This window comes from Daucus carota, chromosome 9 (genome assembly GCF_001625215.2).
Source record: "Daucus carota subsp. sativus chromosome 9, DH1 v3.0, whole genome shotgun sequence".
NCBI lineage: Eukaryota > Viridiplantae > Streptophyta > Magnoliopsida > Apiales > Apiaceae > Daucus > Daucus carota.
In genome coordinates, this window is record NC_030389.2 from 34,360,395 (window position 1) to 34,382,289 (window position 21,895).

The window sequence follows — 21,895 nt, forward strand, 5'->3', positions numbered from 1 at the left end:
GTAGGGAAAATTTAAAATTTTAAAAATGAGTAGATATATATTATATATGTATAATATTAAAATAATTCTAAATAATGATCATGTTATAATTAATGTATATTAATGCTTAGACATTAGTGTATAATAAATACATTGCTTAGACATTAATGTATAATAAATACTTTAGTATTAAAAGTCAATAATAACCTTTATATATATTAAAATATGTGTAATAAGCAAAGGGTATATTAGTCATATTGAATTAATTTACTCAAGTTTGTTCTATTAGATATTAGATATATAATAGATAGTACTTATAAACACATTTACATAAAATTATGTATATTTATTGAAATAATGGGTTCATTTTAATTTTTCAATTTCTGTTTCATTCGGTTTTCACCGTTTTTCTCGGAACCTTGCATATCGGCCTTTATGCTCACCCACCCCTGATGTATGTACAGTGTACAAACAGTAATGCTGATATGTATGGATGGACAGTAGCCAGTATTAGAAACGTAGGAGTAACAGAAAATCGTATGTATATGCGTGCTCATTAAGCCACTCAAACCCTAGATCTTCACACATTAAACACACTCTCATCTTCTTTACATTTCTAGATCCATCTCAAAAACCCATCTTTTTTCTCTCAATTCCACGAATACCCATCTCAATTTCACTCTATTTCACCCTTAATTTACCTCACATTCCCCAAATCCCACATTTTTAGATCCAAGAATTCAGGAAATATGAGCTAAATTGCATAAAGTTTTGATCTTTGTGTCTGTTTGCATAAATCTTGATTATATCTAGGTGGGTTTTTGAATTTGATAGCTTTTTGTAGAAATTTTGGTATATTGTTAAAAGGGTTGGTTTGTAAGTGTGTGATTTGTGTTTTTGTGTGTATATGGCAATGCCGGGAGGTAATGTGGAGAAAATGCCAGGTGGGATTGAGATGATGGGGCAGTTTCATCAGAGACAGTGGGTCCCTGATGAGCGTGATGGGTTTATTTCGTGGATACGGAGCGAATTTGCTGCGGCGAATGCGATAATTGACTCAATGTGTAGTCATTTGAGAAGTGTTGGTGAGGCGGGAGAGTATGATGGTGTGATTGGGAGTTTGCAGCAGAGGAGGGTGAATTGGTACCCTGTGTTGCATATGCAACAGTATTTCTCGGTTGCGGAGGTTGTGCATTCGTTGCAACAGGTTGCATGGAGGAGAGAACGGGGGTTGAGGGATCGGGGTGATCGGGGGTATGGATATCGTGGGTTTGAGCAGAAGGGAGGGAAGAGATATGGTGGGGGGTATAGGCAAGGGGGTAATAGGGGTGGTGAGGTTAGTGGTCAGGAGGGGAATGTTGGTTCGGGAAAAGGGGATGACGGTAAATTGGCAGCTGTCATTGTGAAGACGGATGATAAGGGTATGAAATGATTTTGTATGCATTTGTTTTGTCTTATGGTGGTATGTTCCAATGATGTATGACAAGTGTATGAAATGCTTTTGCGTATTGTATACTGTTATATTTTGATATGTTTGTGTTTAGTTTGTGATGAAAGTCATGTTTGTGTTTGTGATATGTAAACATTTCGAAATTTGTTTAATCATGTGTTTATTTTCTGTTGGATTTTTTTTTTTTTTTTTTTTTATCACACAGTCAAACTTCTGTATAAATTGTGTGAAAGTGGTTAAAATTGAGTAAGGCAGCTGGACCCCAGAAACAATAGCGCCGCAGATTTTAGGAAATGTAGTATTATTCCTTTTTATGGTATTTTATGTAATCTATTGTTTGCAGGTGTTGGCTGTTACGACTAACTTTTTAAGCTACTAAATGATTTTTAGAAGTATATTAGTACTGATGTTACTTTCTGTTGTTGGAGCAGATTTGAGCATAAAATCACAAGTGGATAATGATAGCCAATGTTCAGGAAACTCGCAAGCAAAGCCATCAAGTGAGGGAGTGGGAGTGGATAATAGTGTTACTTCCGCAACAAAAGGTAAGTCTATTAGCTTTTGTCGCATGCTTGTTATATATTACCTTTTTTTATCACACTTTTAGGAAGTAGGTTCATAATCTTGAAATGGTATAGTAAAATTACAATATATCCTCCGCCGCCTAAAAACTGCCTCTACCATTAGTCCATTACACTTTACCTCCCGATAGTATGCAATATAAGGTTTAAAGTGATTAGAGTTTTTGTACAAGATGGAATATAATCTTGAAATTAGTATTCATCACTGGTAATGGGTTGGTAATCTTGATTTATTGTGCTTAAAGGAAAGCTATCTTCTTTTGTAATATTTCTGGATCATTGGTATCATTGCTAGCTAAGTATATTGTTTTATCTAGCAATATGTATGCATGCATTTTTTTAATACTAGAGTGTAATTGTCAAGATTTGCCAGTATAGATTGTTATGGTTACATCTGCATAAGAACATTTTCTATGGAATACAGGATTTTAACCAGTAATGACATAATGAGTGAAAGAAGTACAAAATAATAGAATTCTTTTTTCTATCACCTGTGAACTGTGATGCTGAATACTACTGACCTTAAGATACCATTAATAATATCTTGGGCGGTCGTCTTAATTTACTACACACCACATACCCCCTGAAGCACATCCAGGTCCTATAATATTGATAATATTTATCGTATGCTGTATTATGTGCAGCCATTAGCTTTGGACTAGAGATTGTAATTAACATGTTTGTACACTTCAATCGAAATAGGGAAGAACTCTTCTTTATAAATGTAAAATCCAGCAATATATTTTCCTCCTTTCCTGTTGCTTTAGAGATAACCTTTTACTATTAGATAGATCTAAGTTCTATCTTATTTATTTCGTAGGGACTAGTGAGGTTAAGCTGGAGAAAGCTTCCTCTACCCTGCCAATTTCCCTTGGGAGGAAGGATATTTCAGTTAATGCAAAAACTTTTGTTGGTACTGAGATGGTAGATGGAAAGCCGGTAATAATATTTGAAGTGCATTTGTTAGAGGAAATCCCTCAAATATTTTCTATATTTCTCAGTCTATTATTTATATAACCTTTATACCTTTAAAATGGACCAGTGTTTTTCTAGGTTAATGCAGTTGATGGATTGAAGTTGTATGAAGAGCTCGTTGACAGCTCTGAACTTGCTCAACTGGTTTCATTGGCAAATGATTTGAGAACCTCGGGGAGAAAGGGATACCTTCCAGGCAAGTTTGTGTATGTGCTTTGTTATGTGAAATATCAACTAGCAACTCATTTGTGATATTTTTGTGGTCTGTGATGTGTGTTTGGGGGAATGGGGGTATTTCGAAATTTGGATGTAGCAAGTACATGTTCACCATAATAGAATAGTAGTCAAGTTGACGCCCAAATATATTTGTAGCTCTGACTCAACCTATCATGATATTATATTATTTAATGTGAAATATAGCTCTGACTCTGTGGTTACTCTATTTCAAATCTTTACCTGCATCCTCTGTTTATCTTTTGTTGTGTTAAATGCTATGCATTAATTAAAACTTGCGGAATGTATCTATACTTAGCTGAAACATGGCAAGTGTCTTTAGTGCAGGTGTAAATATTAGTTTTTGTTTTCTGTCTTCATTCAAAATTTAAGATTGCATGTCCCTGAACTTGTGATCAGATCAGAAGGTTTAGTTGCCCCTCTTGTTTTTTAGCTCACTTTGATTGCTCTGTGCACCTGGATCGCATTGTAATTTTGATTATTATAGCATCAAGTACTTCACATGCAAATGCCTTTGATTTCTGAAAGTTTTTTTAATTGGGGAAGCAGGACCAACATTTATTGCATCACATAGACCCTCGCGAGGGCATGGGAGAGACATTATTCAATTGGGCGTTCCCATTGTAGACCCCCCTTCAGAAGATGGAACCGTAGGCAATACCTTTAAAGGCATGTTCATCATCCTTTATTTAGCTTGTTAAATTTACAATGAATTTAACAATGAAACATGTTGGTCTTATGACCCTGGAATGTAATATATTTTCTTCACAGATTACATTATAATATCTATATATATGATTGGGTTGGGTCTTGAAATTTCAGATAGGAGGATTGAACCCATTCCCAGCATGATGCAAGATTTTATTGAACGTTTGACTGCCTTGCAAGTCATTACTGTGCAACCAGATAGTTGCATAATCGATTTTTATAACGAGGTTAGTATGTAGTCTTAGGAAAATTAATTAAATACTGTAATAAGCAGCGCTAATCAGGTTCTCATATTCCTTTAGGGTGATCACTCACAGCCTTTTATGTGGTCGCATCGCTTCGGAAGGCCAGTTTGTGTTCTTTTCTTGACGGAATGTGACATGATTTTTGGAAAAGTAATTGTGCCGGATCATCTCGGAGATTATAAAGGTTCTATTAATCTTTCCGTGACACCTGGGTACCCTCTCTCTCTCTCTCTCACTCTCAAAAATAATTGGTGATGGTAATTCTATCGGGGATTTTAAAATTTATTACATTTTTTAATATTTACATAAATTGGGTCCTAAAATATTGCTATTGCAACACTGTTATGTCCAAATATTTGGAATGCCTCATTTTTAAAGTTTCACACTACCTGAAAATGCCTCATTTTGATGGGGCTTTCTCCTGATGTAATAATGCAGTAATAGTCTTTGTAAATATTATTTTTAAAGTTTCACACTACCTGAAATGCAGATCCATGCTTGTAATGCAAGGAAGATCCACAGATTTTGCAAGACATGCACTTCCTGCCATGCAGAAACACCGTATCCTCGTCACTTTGACCAAGTCCCAACCAAAGAAACCAAGCGGTGGTCACTATTCTTCAGCTGCGGCCGCAACACAATCCCAATGGGGGTCCCCACATAATAAATCTTCAAACCACGTAAACAACTCTCCGTCCCTCAAACATTATGCATCAGTCTCAACAGCTGGGGTATTACCGGCTCCACCCATATGTATGCCATTACCACCTTCCAGTGGTGTTCAGCCAATATTTATGCCAGCTGCAGTTACACCAGTCCTGCCTTTTCCTCCCCCAGTTGCTCTGCCACCTACCTCTGCTGGGTGGACTGTCGGTGGGCCAAGGCATCCCCCGCCTCGCTTACCAGTCCCTGGTACTGGAGTTTTCCTTCCTCCTGGTTCTGGAGATGTAGTGAACCAGGCATCGACAAATGAATATTTGTCCACTTTGGCAGAAAAGGACAATGACTCAGCAAAATCCAATGGCAACAACAGTGCTGCCACAGATATTGCCAATGGAAGTGGAAAAATGGCTGGAAAGGATTGCAATGGAGCTGATGAAACTAATGGTGAACGTCCTGTGGGTGAAGAACAGCCAAGTGTGGTCACAAATGTGGCGAATGAGCCAGCTGAAACGGTTTTGTGATAAGGGTAGCACTCGAAATTGTACTTGAAATCTAAATTGCGGCAATATATTAGAATTTACACGTTCTGAGCAGCAGACCAAACATCGCATATCTAGGTACTGAAATTCTCATTTTTTGGTCAATATGAACTTTTGATATTGAAGTCATGATGTAGAGTTCTTTTGTTATGTGATATACATTTACTGTCATATATATTAAAGCTTAAACTTCAACTATATGGTAGTATGAAGATATAAAAAAATTTCCTTTCCAACTATGAAGATATCTAAAAAGTTAAGGTTGCATTATGACTGCCATATGAGTTGTATGTGCAAAATTGCCAAAATATTTACTTATAAGAAGACTTGTCATAATAAACTTCTGCTCGATATCTAATTCTACAAGCTCAAAATTAAAATTATGAAAGTACTTGTCTACGGAAAGGAAGTTGAATGTCTCTGTTAAGACCTAAAATATATACAAGATAAACCTACATTAACAAGTATGTAAGTTGTAAGCTGAAATGCCCAGGAACCATGATAAAGAATATCAGTGCTGTATAGTTACATAGAAGAATGAAGTTCTTTAGAGGCAGACCATTGATGTTGGACTTCACCAAAAACATCATAAAACACAAACTTAGCAGTACTACTTGTGACCTCCACTGATAGGAATCCTTGGCCGCGATGGAAGAAATTTACATCGCATTGATAATGTTTCTGGTAATCAGTCATCCATGCCTTCGAACCAGCTCCGGTTGTGAAGAATTGGATTGGACTGCAATATTTCGTTATCACAAACTTGTTTAGGCCAAAAAACTGTATGTTATATAAGAGAAAACTGTATGTTATATTAGAGGACCCCAGCATAATACACGTGCCGGGGACCAGGACCCTTCTGTATATATCTTAAAGTGTTGGAACTGTTGATTCTAAAACATCATAAAGTTCCAGTTTGCAAGAGATCTCAAAATTTTGCTCTATTATTATGTGTTGGGCTGATCCTACTTCTGTCAGTGAGAGTCGTACATTATGATCATTTCTGCCGAGTTTTCAATCAGAGTCCTATGGTGAGTGAACATCTCCACGGAGTTTTCACTTGCAGAATCCTATGGTGTTGGTAGATTTCTTAGTATTGTACAATATAGATATGATTACCTGTTGGAGCATTCGACGTGTTCCAAGCAGTGATCATGGCCATTTAAGTAGAAATCAACTTTGTACGCCTGCAAATTGGTAGTGGAGATCACATATTTATACCTTCACTACAAAGCAGTATAGTTAGAGGCATTACTTCTTTACTTCGAATGAAGAACATACCTCCAGCAATGGAAGGAGGTCTGTGACGAGTTCTTCAGTGTCCCCGTGATGCCCGGTGCTTCTAATACCATGGTGCCCGACGACAAACTTCCACTTTCCTGTCGACATGCTCAATGCAGCCTCCAAATCCTTGTAACAAAAACTCTCAAGTCATCTCTTTCGTAGAACACTCTTATAGTAAATCATAGTATAATCTAAACGTATTAGTACCTTAAGAAGATGCACAAGATATGCATTTCTAGGAGTTATGCCCCGCCAGTCGTAAACATGATCTTTCGGATCCTCAAAATAGTGGCGCACAAATGGCGTCGTGTCAATCATGAAGAAATCGGCCACCTCTAGTAAAACGCATAAACCACAATAGTAAAAGTCGTATTCAGTGCACATGACTCATACGACAAGGTTCCAGGAGGTCCCGATTAATGCAATCTTAGACCATTACCCCTGTTTTTGTTTTTTAGGAGTCTACGATGAAAAAATTGTTTCAAGTTGAAGTAATTACCCGATTCAACAACAAAAGATCTATGACATATCCATCTGCTATCAATCTCTCTAAGAGCAAGGCTTAATTGTGCTTCTGCATTGCCTCTGTAGTCATGATTCCCCAAAACTGCAGTGAGATCATAGAATAACTTGAACAAAGCGAAAGATACAAGAAAAAACTTCTATCATTCTACATATCTACATTATTTCACCACATAGTACATAGACATACCAGTATACCATGGCTTCTGAAGGCTGTTCGCGTCGTAAACTTTCTGAAATGATTCCAGAAACAATGGATCATGAATGTCAGTTAGTCCATCGTCATAAAAGTTATCTCCAGTCGAGATCACAAAATCTACATTCAGCTTCTCTCCCGCATCTCCCATCTGCATTCACAAATTAAAATTTTACCTATCAATTATTATATTCATGTTCCACTTAGAACCCTGTCTAAGAACCCTTAGAATCTTTAGCCTTATTTCTAATATTCATTAGGGTTCTGCAGCAGACTGCACATGCAAAAATTGTAATGTTTATGTATTATATGTTGAAATTATTTTTTGAACACAGACAATGATGCAAAACATATGTATTTAGATTCAGATTCTTAAAATATATTTAAAATTTAGGATTCTACAGCAGCATCTTTGATTCTAAGATTCTATTTTAAGTATCGGTTCTCTCTTGAGCGCGACCCTTATTATGATCAGAAGGATGTATGCAAAGCACAGAGGTAATCAAGAAAGAGAAAATGAACATGCCTCCGAAGCAACTATGGACTGGTTGTACCACCCTTTTCTTCCCCAGTCACCTACGGCCAAGAAGCTAAGCGACCCGTCATCTTTTACCGGATGTTTGATCTTCTTTAGCTCTGCATTTATCGGCATCACATTCAGGCACAATGTAACAAACATGAGGGGAAGAAGCATCCGTCTAATCCTGGTTTCGAAACAATCCATGTTGGATCTTGGCCTTCATGCATGTATATTGTTTCAAGTACGATCAAAGTTGCATATGAGAATTAACGAGGGTCCTGGATTCTCTGAATCATTGGAGCCAACAATCAGCAAAACTGAAAGATTACTAGGTACCACTATTTTGTAATTTGGCATGTCTATTTTTAGTTAATTATTTGGATGAACCAAGAGCATCAAGAAGATACTTAAAGAGAGTATTATCCTCAAAATTTTAATACCTTAATGTTGTGTTTGGTTGGGAAGAATGGAATGGAATGGAATGAAATGAGTAAAATTACTTGGAACTAACAGAGATAGGAGGGAAGTTTTGGAATAAATTAAGTGAGAGCAAAATTGCTATGATGAGATTTGAGAAGAAATTGGGGGTAGGAGAGAATGGAGCATTCCATCTCAATTTGAAGGTATGATCTCTAGCATATAATGTAAGGAATGGAATGGAGGAAAGAATGAAATTTGTTAACAATTGCCCATAATATAGTTCATTTTTCATTCCATTCCTTCCGGAATCATTCACCCCAACCAAACACAACATAATTATTACTCTCTTTTTATTATGACTGGCAGCATATATTGTCAATTGAAAATTACTAATACTCTAGTAAATATATCAGTTGCAGAGCTCTGGGTACATTTGGACTCTGCAGGTATGAGACTATCCCAGCTCGAATGAGAACTCCCACACACTTCTGATGTTCATATCTCTTTCGTCGAGTTTGATCCATAATGTCATTTTGTGAAAGATTTTGTATTCAATTTTGTGTATGAAGCGTTTTTCATAAATATATTATACCTATACCATCGGAACGTAGTTTCTTATAAATTTTGCCAAGAGATATAACATATATAATCGTATTACCCAAAAAAAACATTCAAGAGCATCCCAAAGCAAGGATTAGGGCATTGTCTATATATTTTAACTGTTATTAATATCGTTAATCATTTGAATTTGGTCGGTTAAATTAGAGAATAGTTGAGCTCGAGTTTTAAATTACTTGATCCAATAAGGGTGGTTAGCTTAGACGAGCTTAATATCTATATTTTTCGATTGATCATAAAATGATTTCATAAGTCAAATAATAACTTTGATTTCGTAAGTCAAATAGTAACTTTCGATAATCAAATTGAAGCTCACGACGAGTTCTACCCTCCTATCAATGGCGGACTCAGAAATTAAGTTTAGTGGGTTCCTTATAAATACTTTAAATATATAAATAGGATAATAATTTTTACAGAATTAATATAAATGATGAATGCTTTTAGTTTAGGATTGTTCCTCGCACGTTTTCATGGTTCCAAAATTGAAGTTAATTCTTGAAAAATAAAAAATCCATTACTATAACCGGAAAATTCAAATTACATGCTTATTTTCTACAGATGTACACTCACTATTGGAGAATAACACACATACCAATTCAAAAATTCACGAAACCCACGACAAACTAAACTAACAAAAGATGAGTAATTGAATTTTTTTGCAGCTGCTTTCTATTGGGCCTCCTGAACTAGTAGGTTCCTTGTAAAAGATTTAAAGACTCTTCTTACAAATTACCTTATAATTTTGTTTCACTAGAAAATCAAAGTGGGTTCCTGGGCACTCATAGGTTCCGCCACTGCTTCATGTGTTATCATTTTTTAATACTGGGTAATTTCAATTTTTAACTTTAACAGAATATCAGAATGATCAAATTAAATTAGTTGATGATCAATTTAAGTCAAATTTATAATAAGTGACTTGCTTAAATTTCTTGGACGCAATCAGTCGCCTAGTTGATATTTAACCCTTGTAAATATATCTTTGTCTCACTATAATAAAATGTAATTTCACATGTTTGATAGAATCCGGCTTATTATAATGTAATTTCACATGTTTGATAGAATCCGGCTTGTTATAGTATCTTCTTTTATTTGTTGTATACAATCCCAATTTTCACAGCAGTCAAGATTAACTGTTAAAAGCATCGTGCTCGATAATGTTCGTCTCGATTTGCTCGTGATCAAGATTAGATCCTGGCCAAACTTTGTATCAGCGTCTTGTTTCTTCGCATAAACGATATCATAATGGATTTATGGTGGTTGTTGATCCACTAAATCCTCAGTCCCTATCACATTTTCTTTCCTAATTTTATTGTTGAATAATATGCATTATCATACCATAAACGACATGATATGCAATTGCTTTTCAGCTACCAGCTCAATGTAGGATGCAAATTAAAGTTACTTATACTACTACATCAAGTTGAGGTCAGAAGATTTGTAACCACAAATTTAGTATAAAACTTTAGAGTTATACTGTAAATTCCAAGCGGCATCACGACACATGAAGCGGGGTCCAGTTTATCTCGAACCAACATCCTCTCCCACAATAATAATTTTAACAGCTCGAAACCAAGAAAAGCCCATAACTCCACAAAACATGTCCTTGTCATTCATTCATAATTTTATCATCCACTTGAGAACAACACTTTGGAGGATGACACTGGATGTGATATATCTTGTGCCCCTAGCTAGTTTCCTTTCTTTCTTTGTGTGTGTTGACAATTGTAAGCAAGTTGAGTATGGAATTGACACATTTGAGATGACCATGCCACATGTGCATGCTTAGTGATTTTTGTGTTCCTTCGAGACCTAGTAGAGCTTGTTTGTTTCAGTTTAAGTGTGGAGTTTAAAATTGTTTCTCAATTTAAACCGAAAAATATATGTTTATATATTAAATCACAAATCTAGAAACTAATTTAGAGTTGAAAGTTAATTTGATATACTTTTTTAGTGATTTAATATTTTTAAACAAAAGTTACCTATAAATCATAAATTACCCATAATTTTTTATTTTTTATTATATTATTAATAACTCATAATTCATTAATAAGTCAAAATTATCCAAATCACCATTTTAAACTCCCGACTTATTAAATTAAGTTACGTTAAATTATAAGTCACAAATTTAAATTCAGACAAACGGTCTTTATATCATAGCGTCTGCCAACCATAAATATTTTTCAAAAATATCTACTCCCTCCATTCTTAAATATCCGTATTTTGATTTTTTTTGGCACGTATATTAAAGTGCTTTCACTATATAGTTAAAAATATCTTAAAATTTTCCTTTTCTGAAAATATTTTATCAATATTTTTATTGAAAAATAAATATTTGAAAATAACATTTTTAATTATATGATCAAAACATCTCAAAAAAGTGTGCTAAAAATATCAAAAGACAGGTATTAAAAAACGCGCGGTGAGTATACAACAATTTAACTATCAAGCTACCCTGGCTTAATATATGTTTACCATAAATGTATATCCATATTTAACTAAATTTCAACCACAAATGCATGTGAGTGGGTATATCAGCATATGGAGATGGAAAATCATATCTAAATTAGGTATTACAGATATATACTAGAATATGGCCGTTGAACTAAGACGAACCACACAACATAAAATAAAACAAAATCCTTTGCAAGATAATATAATATACTATCATGCAACATTGTATAGATCTTCTCTGATATATCTCGCAACATTATATAAATATATTAATTGGCGGTATATATATATACCTTGATTGTTGGACTATTATGAACCACATAACAAATATATAATATATATTCAGACTTTAGAAGCTACGCCGGGGTGATTCGGTCCGATTTTTTTATTCCATTAATGAAACAAAGAGGTACAAAATAATGAACTATATATACTCATCACCAAATTAGTTTAATACAACATGCATGCAACCTTCCCGCAGTCTCATCGCCGACTCTAAAACTAACAAAATTTTACACCATATTATAATCGTACTAGTCAAAAAATAATGCCTCAAACAGTTACATTACAAACGATATTAGAATTTATGATCCATTGTCATCTTTAATTGGCTTGAAATCAAAGCTTTGTGACAAGAAGAAACCCTGAAATCCCTCAACTGTGTGCAAAACCTCAACTTGGGTGGTGAAAACAGCCTTTACTGGCCTGTGATCTGATAGTTTTGATTCATTTCTCGTGTATAGATGCTGCTTTAAGCCTTCCCCGAACCACATTATCCGGTCACACCTGCCAGCCAAGAGTTATGTCAACAAACAGTTAAGTGATTAGTCTCTATATATGATCATATGTGTCGTAGCATGGGCAGTGGGTGCAAGTGATCACTGACAAGTGACATGTATGAATATAGGAAAAATATAGTTTGTCACTCATTTCATGTAATTAATATATCAGAAAGATTGTTATTTTTGTAATAGGTCAATATCTAACAAAAAGTTTAACACTCAATATTATAAATGAAAGAAAAAAAATTGATTCTAATATGTACAAAATAACAGAAAGAATATTAACTCAAGTCAAAGCGAAAAGTAATAGTTTATTTGTTATATTTAGATACACCAAGTGTATCTACATAACCGATTCAACACTAAGTTTTATATTTAGACACCAAGTGTTGTACATAACTGATTTTTATACGAGAGGCCCTCCTGCATATACATTATAAAAAAGTTAATAAATACTCCCTCCGTCCCTCCCATTTCTTTACACTTTTCTTTTTGGGGTGTCCTATCCAATTTTTTACATTTCAAAACTTACCAAAAATAGTCAGGATCCCACCACTTCTCCATTTTTCTTTCTTTTTCACACTACTTTTACTATCCATTCGATAAGAAATGAGAGGGGCGGAGGGAGTAACGCATAACTCGAATACCACGGACTGCATTACTGCATAACTCGATTACCATGGACTGCACCCTTTTTTAGTTTGTCCTAGTTCTTTTACAAAAATGCTTGTCTGAAAAAACATTATATATATGTTTAAAATTTTCTGACTGCACAAATACAGTGAGTGTGTGTGTTTTATTACCATGCAGGAGCGCGCTTCTTCTGGTCTTTTCTTCCACCATCAATGGTACCATAGTATGTATCAGAATTGAAATTATACTTATAAGTAGGAGCAAAGTTGATTACTCCTTCATGCCAACCTTCAAATGCTTCACCATCCCTTGTCTCTTGCTTTAGCTTCATATTTTTTTACATGAACAAAAGGATGCCAATTAGTTAATATCACTAATTAGTCAATTTCTGTAGAATTAATATAATCTAAATTAAAAAATTGGGGAAATTATTTATGTACTTTCATATAAATATATACCTGATCATTTCCCAGTAATATGTCCCATTCTTCTTTTTCAACTAGTAGGCGAATCTCATCTTCCGGCAAGGAGATCCTGTAATTCAAGTCTCCAAGAAATATTACTCGGCTGCGCAATAGTTCAAACATTTATTAATTAATATATAATTATTAGCAGATTATAATATTATATGCAGAAATAACACCAAGATATATATATATATATATATATATATATATATTAAATTCTTGAACTGTTGAATGTGGCTATATATAACTTTCACATCTCCAAATGTTTAATTTTAGGTTTGTTTGAGTTAATTTGGCATACATGAAGAAAACAAAAGTCAGTTAAAGAATTGTCAAATTAAATATTATCAAGTGGTAAAAATGCATGTGTATATAGACGTACTCGTGGTCTAGGATCTTTTTTGGAAAATCAAGGGTGGGGCCTCGAGGAAAGCTTGTACGTGAAAGTATATCGGCCACGTTAGAGTTTCTGAGCTTCTCATCGCCGAGTCTGCGCCCTGAAGCTAGATGACTGCACACAAAGCAGAAGCTCGTTTCATGTAATCGAAATCTTACTGATACTGAACCCTGCAAGCATATATACAGTATTGTTGATAAGATATACACAGAGAGAGCGAGAGGGAGAGAGAGAAAGGGAGGGAGGGAGAGAGAGAGAGAGGGAGGGAGGGAGGGAGGGAGGGAGGGAGAGAGAGAGAGATGATAATACCTTATTTCCAAGACATCCCATGATGCCACAGCCTACACATGAAACACTAGGGCCTCGTACAAAAGAAAGAAGATCAGTTCGAACCCAGACGGATATCAATATTCCAACCATTTGCTTACTGATGAGACACCGAAAGTCATGTTCAGCACCGCATGTATTTTTGTTTAGGGTTTTCCTGATCAAGGAATTCCATTTCATGCAAATTTTACCCTCCTCATATCCAAGGATATTTGCAGCTCTGAGAGGAACTACTTCTTGGAACCTGCAGATATTTTAAGGGCCGTTTGGATAAACTTTAAAAAAAATATTTTTTTGTTTAAAATAAAGAAGTGGATAAATATAAATTAAGAATTATAAATGATCAAACTATTTGGTAAAAAATTAAGTAGAAGTCCTGAAACAAAAATTAGCATTTTTAGCTTCTTATAAGTGTCGTTTCTGGTTTTTTACACAAACGGGTCAAGAAAAGTAGAAGCAGACTTTTTATGAAAAAAACCATAAAGCACGGTTGGCCAAACATGCACTTAGTAATAAAAACCAGAATAACAAATCAAAACATAAGTTACATAACGAATTTAATTATGCCGAATGGTGCGTGTGCATATATACCCGAAAACATAGATGTCACAAGGAGCATTATTCTGTGTATCTTGAAAATCCTCCATGTCCAAATCATCAGTTGGTGAAACTCCACCCACATTCCATGTACTGACAAAAACCCTGTTCAAAAACCAAATTTTAAACCAAAGAAGCCCATGCATGTAGAAGAATATGCTTTGAGGTCTATATATATATAGACACATTTTGCTATATCATATACAATTCCATATTTATTTCTCTTACTTGTAGTTTTTTGACTCCTTATGATCCGTGGAGATGGACTTGGGATTATATTCTGATGCACCATCCAAACTAGGGAGTTCAAGTGAAGAATCCTCGAAGCCGCTTGGAAAGTCCGCTACGAAGTTATTGCTACCCAATGTTTTTCTCAAGATTTTACTAGCTACTAATCTAGGCCACATGACCTAATCAAACAAAAAAATACAAAAAAGCAACGATCAATCAGCAACATATGTAGTATAATATGATGCATGCAAGAGGTTCATGTGTGTGTGTGCACACACATTAATTTACGACGGATTTAGTGTTAAAAATCTGCGAATGAGACACACTTACTTCTCCTATCTTTCTCGGCATGGTCGAGGAGGATGTTGAAGGGAGACAATGGACGACAACTTTAGATGAGAAGAGAGGTGAAGGATTGTAATATATAGAGAATGGGCAACTAGATATATAAAAAAAGGTGATCAAGAGATGGGAGACCATGCCAAGGACAGGGACGCTTGCAAGTTGGAATTGAAGAAACATTTTAATGACGTGGATGATGATATTTTGATCCTCAGTATATTGTGTGAGAACGGGTTTGAGCTCAGTGTGGTCTCCCCCACAACCATTGTTTCTGAGGTTTGCATGAGCTGATTGGAGGGAGAGGGATTATCGATCATCAGGATATGGCTATAAATTATATGATCTGTTCGGTTGTGAAGAATTAAATAGAACGAAATTAGTGAACAATGTAATCAAGGAATTTGGAAGTCACCAAAGTTTAAAACTGGAATTGGAATTAAAAGATCTATGATAACGGTTGCTCTTCGAAATATAAATTGGAGTGTGATGGTCGCGTAAGTGAGGGTGGTTGAGACGGTAGGCTGGATCGTGATTGATTCTTACCGTAAGTTTTTTGCTTTCAAGAATCACGCCGATGTACTTACGTATTCTTATTTGGAAAATGCTTGATGCACATAATTGTGTACAAAAATATGTGCATAATGACATATAGTGGGTTTTAATTGGAATGCACCCCCTGCATTTACATCAACAACCTCAATTAAAACCCAACGCATCAATTGCCACATCATTATGTACAAAAATTCTGTACACAATTATATGCACCTAGCACTACTCTTCTTATTTATAGTAAATCAAATTAAACGTAGTTCTTATGTTTCTCTTTGTTTGTTTTGATTTTTAGGATCATGGAAGAGGACTATATGGGTTTTTTTACTCGGACTTTAAAATCTTATTATCTAAACGTCCGGAGATACTTACGTATCTTTCGGTTAGATTTTATTGGATGAAAGGAATCCTTATTGCGGTTATTGTATCTATGATACAAACTCATCTACGAATATGTAGATCCTCAAAAAAATAAAAATTAAACGTAGTTCTTGTCGCGTAAGAAACTTGCTAGGATTTGGTCCTTTTTAACTTTCTTTCGAGAAGAGTCCAATGTGATGAGCCTAGACAGGGCCGGGAAGCAGGTCCGCCACTAATTCCACCACCTTTCGAGTCACGTTTAGACTCGAATTCCCCTGAATTTATTGTAACTATCATAGCTTACCCGAAATGCAAATGTGCGTTCTTCCCTCCAACAAGGATAACTCATCAGACTCCAGATAAATTTCTTCTAAAACAATTTCGCAAGATGAGAAGGAATACAAAATAAGGATTTGGACACCACCGGAATACAAAATAAGATTGAAATAAGTGACGGTTTGGATTGATTTATATAGGTGTGAATAGAGAGAATGAGACTGAACATTTGTAAGAGACTGATAGAGTGGACTTACAAATTGATAATTTCGGTTTATCATTGTCGTCAACAGGGCCGGTGAGTGCAACAATTTTGATCCCATTAAACATACTATATAGGCCCATTACAAATTTGCTGTCCCAACCATTAATGTAACTATCATATGCATCTTTTATTCCAAACTAAGCATTAAAATTAATCCTCATATTTAGACTATTTAATATGATTATATGAAATATGGAAAATGCTAAGTACCCAGAATTTGTTACCAAATCTATGTGGCAATGTGTGATTGGCTAACTCACACAATAAATAATGGGACCCCTTGTATGCACATAAGAGCATCTCCAACCATCTAAAACCCTTAGCTAAAAGGTGATTTGACATATCTAAAATAAAAAAATTTAGCCAACAGCTCCAAAAACGTAACTCCAACCATGCTCAGCTGTTGTCTATAAATTTAGCCAAACTCCTGTGAATGGCTAAATTTGTCGAACCTCTGCAGGTCTGTAAGAAAATCTGTAGGAAGATTGTACATCATTTATTACCATATTGAACTGATATATTCTATTTTAACAATTTAAAATATTAATAACATACTATTTTTAAATTATAGCCAACCAATATAGCCAATACCATTGAAGCAAAATGTCTTACAGGTTCAGTAAATTTTACATAATGTCTTACAGGTCCAATTTAGCCAACAATTATAGCCAACGCTGTTGGAGATGCTCTAAATCACCCAACTAAAATCTGCCAGATGTCTGCCACGTCATTTGGGGGCAAATCTTGGGGTCCCTAGTATTATCAGTGAAATATTTAGTTTGAACTTGGTTCATCTAATTTCACGAGTTGAATCGAATCGAGTCGATTCGGTTCGTTTAATTAAACGGATACGAAATCTTGCTCAAAGTTCAGCTCGTATACGAGTTCGAACCAATGACTCGAATTACAGGCCTGTACTAGATTGATTCGTTTGATTTTTAAATGCTCTATGGACTTTAAAATGGTATAGGTGTTATTCATTTCTGCTTTGTGAGTGTCCCTGTGTTATGTCTTGGGGTAGTTGTCCAACGGTGTCCTGGCAACAACTCGATATATATGGTGAGATGTCAGCTGATCCAGCACACGCCTATAATTCATACTCCCTCTGTCCCTCTCATTTCTTTACAGTTACTATTTTGGGATGTCCCTCTCATTTCTTTACATTACCATAAATAGTAAGTTTTTTCCATCATTACACCCACTATCTTCCCCCACTATCTCATATTTAACAATAAAAACTACTATTATACCCACTACTTTCCTCCACTATCTCAAATCTATTATTAAATATTGATGGGTCCCATCACTTTACCCATTTTTCATCTAACTTTACTCATTTTTCATACATTGTCTTGGTCTCCGTGTCCCCCTCCAATGTAAACAATTGAGGGGGACGGAGGGAGTATGATATTGGTGCTTATAATAAGTCGAGCAAATAAGTCAAATATATCGTTTTGGGTCCGCATTTGTCTGATGCTACTTCTTGCAAAATTGCACAGAGACCAATTTGTCGGCATGATTTTCCAGAAAATGAAACATTAACAAATTCGGGACGAAGCTATTTCATTGGTTTAAAGTTTAATCAACATCTTCTCTACTGTAATGGTAGGCTTAGGTCTAAGAGCAAGTCCAACCGTGTCTTAGTTGGAGCCCTAAATATAATATAAAAAATTATGTCCCAATAGTTTAGGACATATTCTATCAACTTCAACTTCAACAATGTGCCTTATCTTCACTATATGTTTAATATTTTATTATTAAAAGTTCACTTTCATCATTAAAACATAATATAAAATAGAGAGAGAGAAAGAGCGTTGGTAAGAATTTATTATAAAATATGAGATAGGGTAAGGAGAGAGCGCCTCAAAATAAGGGTTTGAAGAGGTTGTCCTAGTGATATAAGGCATCATTAGGACATTGTTGGAGCAACCTTTTTTATCAAATGCCCTAAATTTCAACTTAGGATATGATATAAGGAGCAAGTCCAAATGTGTCTTAGTAGAAGCTCTCTATATATAATAAAATATAATGTCCTAGTGATTTAGGGCACTATACACATACATCTATTCCAACAATATGCCTTTATCTTCATGTCTTAATATTAAAATACTAATATATTTGAATACAACTATATATAAACCAAGTATGAAAAGGTGTAAAAAGAGAGAGAAAGTGAATATTTTATGGATTAAAATGGTTTAAGACAAGTGTGGTAGTGCCTTATAAATAAGTCACATGTAGTGTGTCCTAGTGTTTTAAGGCACCATTAAGACACTGTTGGACTACATCTTTATCTCAAATGCCTTAAATTTTAACTTAGGACACTATTATAGGGCACTGTTGGACTTGCTCTAAGATGCAAAAATTTGAATTTTTTAAATCCTAAATAGTAAATATCAATTAATATAGTTGAGAGACTCATAATATATATTACAAAAAAGCCATATGTCTATTATCTGAAAAAAATTAATTTGATATAAAATTTGGGATACATAAAATGCTCATAAATATATGATTCTACTCATATTAATAGTAATGAGATTTCTCTATTCACATAAATTATCTAATTAAAATCAGTCATTCGTTTGTCAAAAAAAAAAAATCAGTCATTCGTTTTCAACATCATTTGCACATGGAATTTGGGACAAGTTTTGGGATAGCAGAAGAAATTTTTGAAACAAATTAAGTAAGTACATATAAAATTGATATGATTAAATTTGAGAAAAAAATTGAATATAAGATGAAGAGAACATTCATTTTTTTAATTAGGAGTCATGATTGTGTTTACCTCTCCAAAATTGTGTTCCCAAACCTTTTTCTCAAATAAAATGATGGACATCTGCTAATTTTAATTAAATGACTTACGTGGATATATGGGTCTTATTATTGTTTAAAATCAATTATATTGTTACTAGATTTGGGAGCAAAAATTTGACTAACACTTTTTTGGGTGATTAGCATTTTTCGTATAAGAAATGGAACGAGGATGAATAGAGATTTATAAATAATTATATATGAAATAGTTTAAATTTCAAAAAGGTTAAAACTAATTAGATTTGTATAATACTAGATGTTTTGAAAGTTGTTTAAATTTCAAAAATATTAAAAACTAATTATCCATTTTAACACAAAAAATCATCTATTGATACTAGGACTGTGGGAGTGAATTCATCCATCTGAGCACTTAGAGGTTTTTTTTTAAAAAAAAGAATATAACACGCGGAGTTTTAAATACACTGGTTATTATCACAAATAATTCTCTTTTCGCATGATTACTGGTCAATGTTCAACTTTATTGGTGTATTCGTGCTCTCTATCATGGTAATTCCAGGCTAGGTACATTTCTATTATCCGTTGAAAATGACTAATAAGAAGTTAAGAAAGCCTTATCGACTATCGTATACTAATATACTATGGATCACGGGGGTATTTGTTTGCGAAAAGCCGGGAGTTTGCTTCCGGTTTCACCTTTTCTTGACCCGTAAATAAGCGGGAACATTTTTAATTAGCTGAGAATACCAACTTTTATCCTGCTTTTTTTCTCAAATATTTTATTAACTTATTTAATTCTCATTTTTATTTCACTTCTCTAATTTAAATAGAAAATCATTTTTTTTAAATAATCCAAACGGCACCCGTAGACTAGGTACTCTGTTTTGATTTTATTTATGTTTTAGTTTTTTGTTTATAGTTTAGTTATTCGATTTCATTTTAGTTTGTAAAGTTGAGGCTAGTTTAATTAATTTCATTTTGAATTTGTTTTAGGAATTAATTTCATTCCGTTTTCAATTTGTTTTAAAAATTAATTTCACTTTGTTTTGATTTTGTTTTAAAAATTAATTTAGTTAATTTTGATTTTGTTATAAAACTTATAAAAATAATTTGTTCATTTTGATTTTGTTTTAAAAATTAATTTGGTTTAGAGTTGATTTTGTTTACTAACTAAATTTGTTCCGAATTATGTTTAATAAATAAAATTTATAAGAGGTACCATCCTCTTTTTACCAGAACATTATTTATTATCAAAATATTATTTATTTGTTTACAATTTATTAATAATTAAATTAAATAATAACATTAAACTAAAATAAACATTAACAGTAAACTAAATCGTTTCAAAAACTAACACTTGTTATTGTAAAGAAAAAAAACAAAACAAAACAAAGCAATCATAATCGGTCACTTCATTCCAATTTCCAGCAAACCATTTCATTTCAACAAGCAAACCACGGTCGAACCGCCAGCCCGCGCAAACCCGTACAACCCACCTAATCCGTATTATACGGTTCCGGTTGGCACGGCACGGCCTGCCTGTATAGCCGTGCCGGTTACGATTTCACCGGCAATGGTTCGAGAACCGCCCGAACCGCCCCGGCCCGTCCGAATGACCATCTTTACCCGTAGTCCATAATCCATAGAGTACTGCATGCATGCGTATCTTTGGAAAAGTTTTCAAAGGATATTGCAATTTGCATATGACATGGACGTACCTCCGAATATGACGACGAAGCTGCACCTACCTATGCAGATAGGACATCGCCACATCGGTGTAAGTTTAAATTTTGTACGAAATGTGCACAGACGGTGATTTGTATATTATGCATACCGGAACCGCAATGCATAAAATTAAATATTTTTTATGCATGCCTCTTATTCTATGATCCTAGCCTCCTATGCGCGGACAATTCTTCTTGTTGTGGATTTTCACGAGATTTACAAATTAAATATTTTTGTTTGTTTCGTCAAAAAAAAATGTTTTGTTTGTTGCAAGATTGATAAATTTGTTTAAATGAAAATTGTTTTTTTTTTTGAAAGGTGTTTAAATGAAAATTGTTATTCCTCATTTAACTATACATGCAAATTATGTAAAAATTTACATAGGAATCAAATAAAAATTTATCAATTTTTTCAATTTTACAGGAACTTTATATATTTTAGGCCCAATTAAACTACATAGAACACTTATCAATGTAGAAAAACGTGCATTATAAAATTTATTTTTGAGGTTAGACATGATACCTAAATGTAAATTTGGAAATAAAGTATTTATATCTAAAATCTTAGGTTTAAATATTCAATATTGAAAAATATTATATAAAAAATATTTCTTCTGAAATAAATTATTACTCTCTCCGTTCCATAATACAAGTCTCTTTTGGAAGAATATTTTTTCCACAATACTCGTCCACTTTGAATTTTTAATGCAAAAATAGTAACATTATTCCAAAATTATTCTCCGTGAAAATTGTATAACAATTGACGTGAGTTGAAAAAGAGTCTGCAT

General features: G+C 34.0%; 3 protein-coding genes across 4 annotated transcripts; 1 reads left to right on the forward strand and 2 right to left on the reverse strand.

Annotated features, from left to right (window-relative positions):
* The first annotated feature begins 414 nt into the window (after positions 1-414).
* Positions 415-5,503, forward strand: LOC108203126 (RNA demethylase ALKBH10B). The gene is made up of 8 exons (XM_017371879.2): positions 415-1,400; positions 1,861-1,974; positions 2,831-2,949; positions 3,064-3,181; positions 3,769-3,888; positions 4,042-4,154; positions 4,230-4,384; positions 4,663-5,503. The coding sequence occupies exons 1-8, from the start codon at positions 887-889 to the stop codon at positions 5,354-5,356; spliced, it is 1,947 nt and encodes a 648-aa protein (XP_017227368.1). The 5' UTR covers positions 415-886; the 3' UTR covers positions 5,357-5,503.
* A 184-nt stretch (positions 5,504-5,687) lies between these two features.
* On the reverse strand, positions 5,688-8,246 carry LOC108200974 (purple acid phosphatase 17-like). Its single transcript, XM_017369260.2, has 7 exons — positions 7,903-8,246; positions 7,371-7,527; positions 7,158-7,265; positions 6,866-6,993; positions 6,656-6,784; positions 6,494-6,561; positions 5,688-6,113 (listed from the first exon to the last, which is right to left on the reverse strand). The coding sequence occupies exons 1-7, from the start codon at positions 8,098-8,100 to the stop codon at positions 5,900-5,902; spliced, it is 1,002 nt and encodes a 333-aa protein (XP_017224749.1). The 5' UTR covers positions 8,101-8,246; the 3' UTR covers positions 5,688-5,899.
* A 3,549-nt stretch (positions 8,247-11,795) lies between these two features.
* LOC108200973 (type IV inositol polyphosphate 5-phosphatase 9) lies at positions 11,796-15,554 on the reverse strand. Of its 2 annotated transcripts, none has more exons than XM_017369259.2 (8): positions 15,150-15,554; positions 14,817-14,998; positions 14,583-14,693; positions 13,974-14,235; positions 13,650-13,834; positions 13,259-13,334; positions 12,971-13,125; positions 11,796-12,171 (listed from the first exon to the last, which is right to left on the reverse strand). In XM_017369259.2, exons 1-8 carry the CDS (start codon positions 15,339-15,341, stop codon positions 11,970-11,972), a joined length of 1,365 nt encoding a protein of 454 aa, XP_017224748.1. In that variant the 5' UTR covers positions 15,342-15,554; the 3' UTR covers positions 11,796-11,969. The 2 variants fall into 2 exon arrangements, with proteins under 2 accessions (XP_017224748.1, XP_017224747.1); XM_017369258.2 differs by having other exon boundaries at positions 13,259-13,367; positions 15,150-15,552.
* Positions 15,555-21,895: the final 6,341 nt, after the last annotated feature.